Source organism: Sprattus sprattus, assembly GCF_963457725.1.
Source record: "Sprattus sprattus genome assembly, chromosome: 11".
Classification (NCBI taxonomy): domain Eukaryota; kingdom Metazoa; phylum Chordata; class Actinopteri; order Clupeiformes; family Clupeidae; genus Sprattus; species Sprattus sprattus.
The window spans coordinates 25,643,161-25,651,694 of NC_137909.1; the positions used below are offsets into that span (position 1 = coordinate 25,643,161).

The 8,534-nt window shown below is 44.9% G+C and overlaps 2 protein-coding genes across 2 annotated transcripts in view; both read left to right on the forward strand.

Annotated features, from left to right (window-relative positions):
• Positions 1-59, forward strand: part of LOC308372386 (uncharacterized protein) — a gene marked incomplete at its 5' end in the record, with an annotated part of 21,411 nt that extends 21,352 nt beyond the window's left edge. The window contains one exon of the mRNA XM_080847540.1: positions 1-59. This exon is cut by the window's left edge and continues 418 nt beyond it.
• Positions 60-3,654: 3,595 nt separating this feature from the next.
• Positions 3,655-5,679, forward strand: crybb3 (crystallin, beta B3; the record flags this gene model as incomplete). Its single annotated transcript, XM_080847009.1, has 5 exons — positions 3,655-3,729; positions 3,913-4,031; positions 4,370-4,502; positions 5,045-5,187; positions 5,454-5,679. 5 exons carry the CDS (start codon positions 3,655-3,657, stop codon positions 5,677-5,679), a joined length of 696 nt encoding a protein of 231 aa, XP_080703135.1.
• Positions 5,680-8,534: the final 2,855 nt, after the last annotated feature.

Here is an 8,534-nt window from a genome sequence, read left to right on the forward strand (position 1 = left end):
TTTTTATTTTTGTAATCTGGGATGGCAAAAAAAAAGCATCTATGCTTTGCGATGATGACTATGCATTAAGCAAGTATATATGTGCAGGTAGACACCACATCAAACCTCTGTATATTTTCGCAGATCTTGAACCATAGAGTACATATTAATCTCTCTCATTGTTATGTTCACTTTGCTCTCGTTTATGTACGTGCACATTCCTGCTAGGACTGTTAGGAGGCTAGCACAAGCTAACGCTACATCTAATGCTTCCCACTCCTATCTGCCAGTGAGAGGGCCTTTGTGTCCCCTTTGCCTGTGAGAGGCCTTTGGGCCCCGTGATCCTGGATACCTCAGTCTTGAGATTGAGGAGGTGCAGGAGGAGGTGCAAGGGGAGGTGCACTCGTATCTCATCCCCGGGGCAGCTACTCTCACAGCCTGCTATGCCAAAAGGAGGCAGTCAGACCGCCTCCTGTCCAATTCACTGCCATTATCTGTGTGTGTGTCTTACCATTCCATCCCGAACAGTGCCAACTGCCACTGGTGCTGATGCAATCGCTCAGCACGGGCACACCCCTGGCACCGCGCGTAATCCGGTTTCAGAACCGCTGCCATGCCAACCGCCATGCCAACTCCATGCCACCGCAAGACTTCTGATTGGCCACCATGAAAATAATGAATTGTAATTTACATAAATCCCACTCACAGATGACTGAGTGATTATCGATTATATATTTGTTTTTATTTGTGTCTTTTTACTTTTTTTGCTAATTCTCTGATTTTTTTTTTTATGTTGGTCATTCTGCAAAGCTATATTTTTTCTGTCAATAGGGAGACATTTTACAAACGGATGGGTAATATATGTACTTTGAAAAGCAATCATGGGAGTTCTCTATTAAAATAATTTTGATGGGGACGTATGTCTACACGTGTGTTGGCTCTACTTTCTGCTAAATTCATACTGATAGTGTTAGTTTTTTTTTTTTTTGTGATCAATTTTTTATTGACACCATTTATGCAGTCAAGACATTCATGCAGTTACAACATGCAAGACAAAAGTCTATCAGAACATTATTTCCATTTATCATCTGGTGTACATAGTGTTAGTTTCTAAAAAGAAAGGCCTGAAGGCCTTTGGTGAGGTTTAGGTTTCTATTGTGATGGGCCACCTTTGCAAAGACTTCTTCAGAGAGATGGGTGACATAATTTGCGATCAGAGGTTAACTGTAAAGTGTAAGTGCACCCTAAAAAGTGTTTTATGGGCTCTTATGTACATTATATGACTGAATTGTGATGATACATCGATACTGGTGTTAATAATTGTTATAAGAATTAGCATTTTATGGGTTTAAATTGGCCAACACGACATATGCTGTTTGAACTATGACCTGATTGCGATTCCAATAATGTCAGATTCTTATATTGTTTTCCAGACTTTAGTACATGTTTCCTGGAAACCTTATATGGTATAACTACAGTAGATGATTTATACATGCACACATACACTACACAATAAAGGTGTACGTAGCCTTGTTCATTGAACTCCAAAAGAATGCGAAAAAAGGGCAACAAACTGTCTGCCTTTTCACATATTTCTGTGAACATTCAGATGTCTTGATTCAAGGCAAAGCCACCTCAGACAGCTGGGGACTTACCAACTCAAAATCTAATGATATGCCATTTCTCAACATCAGTCTGATATAAATCAGTTGCCATGATTGTTTTACATCTTATTCATCTAGACCTCGTAAAACTGTAATTATCCAACTGTGCCCAATGTACCTTTAATCATATTCAGTTAAACGACCTTGACATGTTCTTCAAGGTCATAATATCACCTCTTGCGAAATCCATTCTAATTTGTGAAATGTTCCAAGCTTTCTGAAATTGGTCTAAAAAAATATTTTTGCTGGTTGTGAACAGATTTGATAAGAATTACAATAAGTCAATCTGAATGAAATTAGGACCTGGGGCCGGAATGCAAAAAGGAAGGGATAGAAAGAGAAAAAAATGAACAGATCTAAACCTGGCCAGGGGTGTGTGTGGGGGGGGGGGGGGGGGGCACCTGGAAAGACAGACAGATGCTGGACAGAATCCACCGTTGGATGGGTGTGGCCAGAAATCCAGAGAGAGAGAGAGAAACAGAGAGAGAGAGGTAGAGAAAGAGAGAGAGAGAGGGGTGGTGTGCAGGTTTGTGCTGAGTGGGGCTGATCTCTGAATCCTCTTGGCTCGCACCCTGCTTGTGCCCGCTGTGGGAGTGTTGGCGGCAGGGCAGCCGGGTGGCGCGGGGCAGCCGGTGCCAACCCAGCCACTATTGAGAGTCAGTGTGACGGACACAATGCGAACGACAGACTTGCTGCATCAACAGCCTCACCCACCCAGCACTTTTCTGCTGCTCTGGACAGAAATAAACCATAAAAACCCCCCCTGGCCCCCGGTGTATGCTCGCCACACACACGCCCGCTCACACACCCCCCACCACACACACACACACACCCACTCCGGAGTGAGAGAAAGAGAGAGAGAGTGGGCGAGAAAGAGAAAGAGAGAGAGGTGTACGAGCGGTGAACTGAAGTTACAGGCAGACCAGGTAAACGGCGAAAAAGACTCCCCTCCTCTGCTCCTCTGTCGCCAGTCAGGGCGTCTCTCTCTTCCCCTTCCCCCCTTTCCCGCTCTCTCCGTCCCCCCTTTCACCTCCTCCGTGTCCCCCTGTCCTGGTCTTCCTTATATCTTTCTTATGCGCTGTCTCTTCTGTTCACCCTGTCTTCTTAGTGAAAGGAGGACTAGTTTGCTTATTCACTGGACATTGAGTATGCGTTGATACTTTTTCGCTCCTGTCAAGCCAGAGATTTCTTCGAAAGGCTAATGCGTAAAGACTAAGTTGTTGCTATTTCAAGTGCTACAGGTAAGAAGATGTAGAGAATCTGCTGAGTTGAGAGGTGTTCGCAACAGTGCGGCAAGGAAATATTTCAGTGCTTGTGTTGTCCAAGCCGCTTCAGAGAAGAAAGCCTAGTGAAGGAAAATGTGTCAGGGTTGAGAGAATGAGACAGCTTCAGAGCATGGTGTATCTTGAGGAACATTCCAGAGAGAAACAGTCGACAGTCAGCAAACGAATCATTACCAATGTATGTTTTTGATCTATTCTCTGAGACATTTTTTGTCACTGAGGCCTCAATGCTGTGAAACTGTTTATATTTTGTTTGTCTGGGGATTGGGCTGACGTTATTTTTTTCAAAGTAGTGTTGCCCTCTGGGTTACGCTTACCAGAAAACCTGTGAAAAAATCAGTGCATTGAAAGCAGATTTTTTTTCTGTCATGTAGACTTCAGACCTCCCTCTTCTAACAGATCTGTTTCTCTCACCTCCTCTTCTCGCTACTTCCCACATCCATCGCCCCTGCTGTGTCTCTTCGTACCTCCTTTGCCTCTATCCTCTATGTCTTTCACTCCTGTTCACACAACTTCTTTTTCATCAAAGGTTCTGTTTTTACACAGAGCTGTCAAAATACAGTTTTCTCCGGCCTTTTCGTGCCTGCAGCTCATTTTGTTGTTGTTTACCATTTCACGTGTGCCGCTTTGTTGTTCTTGTTGTTTATCATTTCATGTGTGTCACTTTGTTGTTGCTTACTGTCTCGTGTGTGTTGCTATGTTGACGTTTTTGCTGTCGTTGAGGGAGGATGTCGGAGACGCAAGGTGCCCCAGAGCAGCTGGCCGCTGGGAAGAGTCAAGGCGGGGCAGGAGCTACCTACAAGGTGTCACCACACACTCACGACACACACACACACACACACTCACGACACACACACACACCTACGTCACACACACACACTCACGACACATACACCGACCAATCACCATCTCCTGCGTGATTTATTTCATGTTTTCTTTTTTGTTCTCGATGTAACTCTGCATTTCTGCCTGTCCTTGGCCTGCAGGTGGTGCTGTATGAGTTTGAGAATTTCCGAGGGAAGAAGGCAGAGTTCTCTGCAGAGTGTAAGGACGTTTGCGAGAAGAGCCTGGAAAAAGTTGGCTCAGCAGTGGTAGAGTCCGGACCGTGAGTATAGTTTCACTTCATTTCTAGTCATTCTTTCTATTCCTCTTTCTGTCAATGTCTGTGTCTGTCTCTGTGTATCTCTATCCTTCTTTCTCCTGTTTTCTGTCTATATCACTACCTTTCTCTCTCTCTCTCTGTCTTTTTTCTATCTTTCTCCCTCTGTCTTTTCTCACTCTCTGCCCTTCTTTCTCTAGCTTTCTGTCTATCTCGCTACCTTTCTCGTTTCTCTTTCTCTCTCTGTCTTTTTTCTATCTCTCTCTGTCTTTTTTCTTTTCTCACGCTCTTCCTTTCTCTTTCTCCTTGCCTCTCCTCTAACACTGGTGTTTTGGTGGGTGCAGGTGGGTGGCGTATGAGCGTAAGGCCTTCGCTGGGGAGCAGTTTGTTCTGGAGAAGGGAGAGTACCCCCGCTGGAGCGCATGGACCAACAGCCAGAACAGCTACTGCCTGCTGTCCGTGAGGCCCCTCCGTGTGGTCAGTGCTGCTGCTGCCCCTGCAACCACTGACTTCATCAACTGACTAAATCAATTACACACCACTCGTCATTTGTCAGGCTTCATCACCCAACTGGGAATAACTGACTTAATCAATTCCACCGACTCGTCATTTGTCAGGCCCTGTTTTCTAGACGGGGATTAGGCCACAGAGAGCAGCCCATTGAAAGACAGGGTTTATGCACGGATAACGCGTAATGCCGTTCTGGGAAACTGGCCCATATTATTCACACAGTACACCGGGAGGGCTCAGGGCTGTAAACAGAGTTCACAATTAGGACTGACTGATGTGTCTGAACTGCCCCACACAGCTTTTTCACATGCCAACAAAGAAAAGCCTAGTGCCGGATGCACTCTCACACACACACACACACACACACACACACACACACACACACACACACACACACACACACACACACACACACACACTCTCATTTTCACAACACAAATATCAACTACACACAGTTTAGTCTGGTTTAACACTAAGCCCCTTTGTGAACTACTCCCTGTCTGCTACAGGATAGTGCGGATCATAAGCTCCACCTATTTGAGAACGGAGGCTTTGCCGGTAGGAAGATGGAGATCGTGGATGATGATGTACCCAGCCTCTGGGCTCATGGCTTTCAGGATCGCGTGGCCAGTATCAAAGCCTTGAACGGAACGTAAGGGACCCACACAAGTTGTTCAGTTGTACAAATGATAGTCAGGGTGTGTCAGGGGAACATAAGACCGTTACAAACTGTGACTGAATGAATATTATTTGGATATTTTCACTCTCTACTGTATTTGAGTTACAATTGAAATAACAAGCATGGAGGACCTACAGTCCATTTCCCTGTCTAGACATTCTGAGGGGAGATTCTTTGACAACAGTGTATTTATTTGAGACGTCTCTGAAACATTGGCTGTCCTTGACGTCTCCTTCCAGGTGGGTGGGCTACATGTACCCAGGCTACAGGGGGCGCCAGTACGTGTTCGAGCACGGCGACTACAAGCACTGGAACGACTGGGGGGCGGCCGTACCTCAGGTCCAGTCCGTCCGCCGCGTGCGTGACATGCAGTGGCACAAGAGGGGCTGCTTCACCGCCCCGGAGCCTACCCCCAACCCCGCCCCTCCTCCCCCCGCCCCTCCCGCCGCAGCGGGCACCAGCTGAAGGAGAGCAGCGAGGCCCACCCCCGGCACTGGCACACCCCCCTCCTCTTACGCTCTGCCAGGCCTCCACCCCTCTCAGAGGGCCACCAAGAAGCGGCGAACTCGGAAGTGACCGCCTTCCCCGTGTGTCTCGACTGGAATAAACAATAAAGGCTTTGGCCCAGATTTGGTTTGATCACAACACCGGTGTGGAGTTCTCCTGATTTTCATTGGTTACAAGTGAATGCTATGGGGGTTCAGCTGTGAGCTGATTCAGATCGAGTTGGGATGGGTTTCGCTACCAGGAAGAGGCTTAATAATGGAGTCAGTTTTACAGAGATTCATTTAAGACTGGTCAGAGGTTAGAGTGTGGACACATGTAAACTCACTATTTTGTCAGCTAAACAGAAAACATGCTAGCTGTAAAACATATGGTTAGCGTAGACACAACCTGGTGAGAACTTAATGAGGACCCCAGGTAAGAGCAATCCATTTTATGCTATCAGTGATTACAGTTCCGATTCCACTTCTCACTCATTATAAGGTCAATTAGCTAGTCATTTAATCACTTTAATCACCTCCAACCTCAATTCATTCATCATCACATATGTACATTTATACAAGGAATTACATTCACTTTTGTCCTCTTGTAATTGCCATGTACAGAGGAAACTAAGGCTCTCTCATAGCAGTACCTGGAGCACATTCATCAAGAGCCGTTTAGGTTTGATGAGGAAATTGCCCGTGCTTAATGGCTTTAATGGGTCTAGAGAACGGCTGACGAAGCCCCTCTTAGCCACAGTAATGTTCATGTGGAGCTTCGCTAAGGTGGCCGTACATTCAGGTTTCTAACCAGGAGTTTGGCAGGAAGTTTAGCATCAAGTGCTGAAGCAGCAAGAGAGATACAGAGGGCACTAGTACAGTTCAGACAGGGCCGAGGCAAGATCGAAGGAGCATTAGCAGCCTCCTTGCGCTGATGAGAGGTAGTTGGGAACTCTAACTGGACTCTTAATATCACCGATAAAACAGAAAAATATCTAGTTACATTTTACCGTATTTTTGTCTAATGGATATTTATAAGAAGATTATACTCTTTGCAGTAAATGTCAATAGCAGTGTACAGCCAGACAATGCAACGGATGAAAGTGATTTGTGATCGATCTTGTTAATCTTTAAAATGCCACGAACACTTGACCACGGAAGTCAGATTATGTTTTTAAATGACCTTGGCTAATCGCCTCTGAAGACCGAGCGCAGACTTAAATCTTGTCAAAAGAGCACAGATGACAACGGCGGCTCTGGGACGGGATACGGGGACCAGACGGAAAAGCAGGAATATGAGACAAGGACAAGAGGAATAATTATACAATGGTCAGAATCTGATCGGACAGAACAGATATAATGCTCTGCAGCAGCACTGCAAGGCCAGGAGATGAAGCATTACTTGTGGTGCATAGACCACCAATGCACTGTGGGAGAAAGAGAAAAGGCAGGTTTGAATAGTGAGTCATCAGAGAGAAATGTCGTAAACCCACAGTCACTGAATGATGAATGAGATTCAATCACAATCCTGAAGCAACAACATACCCTAGCATGAAGCAACACATCTGCTTGGACTCATACTGTAACCATAACAACACACGATACAACACAAGACATTTCGTAACTATGAAGTCACGCATAGATGACATCATTCTGTGACAAGTTCCGTTTCTGCCAGACATCCAGACAGTTATCCCTGATCAATGCCCTACAGATACGTGACCTCTTGTGACCCCTTGGTGACGATGAGGGGCCTACACCATGACTACAGAAGGTCCACAGAAGGTTGTTCGGCCACTGGAGTCATGTAACTTATGGGAGGGCTCTGCGTTGATCAAATGGATCTGTGAAGTGTACACACGCACTTCATGCATGACCTAATCAACTTAAACGAAAAAACAGCTAAGAGAATGTGGTTACCAGATGTGGTGGTTTGATTCATGGCGAGATCATGTGATTGGCTACGACTTCCCCTTGTATTTGATGTCAGGATGCAATAAATAACTTCAAACAGAACAAAGTTATGAGAGTGCTTGATTATGAAAAAGCTTTGTTTATATATTAATGGAAGGACGAATACTTCTCTCACATATTCATTCCATGTAGTACTAGTAATGGCCTTTGGTGGGGCGGTGAATGATGAATCAAACAGAAACTATGATCTCAAGAGGCTGATCTGAGGTTTGTTGTTGAAAGCCATCACCTGCTGTAAAAAGCAGCAGTCCACAAGAGTTTCCTATTACCACTATGGAACAACTTGATGTAATCCATACCACAGAGTCACGTCCATCAGCCTCTCACTCGTGGTCTATGTTTTCTATCTTCATGTACATTGAACATCATTGGACAATAGGTTTTAGTTTTCCTTTTTCCTCTCAGGTCTTTCCCTATCAGTTTCCCTATCAGTGACTCCTCTTTAGTTTCTCTATAGGTCACCTTCTCTCTCTTCCTGTTTACTCATCAGCTTTACCAAGCACTTCATTTATGATTAAGCAATATGAATGATGAATACTTTCTCCTTCTTCATTCTTCTGTCACACTTTCCATTTCTTACTGTGTGTGGTGTGTATATACGCTGTTTCTCTCTCTCTCTCTCTCTCTCTCTCTCTCTCTCTCTCTCTCTCTCTCTCTATCTCTCTCTCTCTCTCTCTCTGTTCATCCAACCTTACATGTTCTTCCATGTCATCACTATCATCATCACTATCATTATCATCATTAATAATAATAATAATAATAAACTTTATTTGTTTAGCACCTTTCATACAAAACAATGCAGCTCAAACACAGAACAAAATTACATGGAGAGAAATGACATGCACAGTGATCCACATAAAA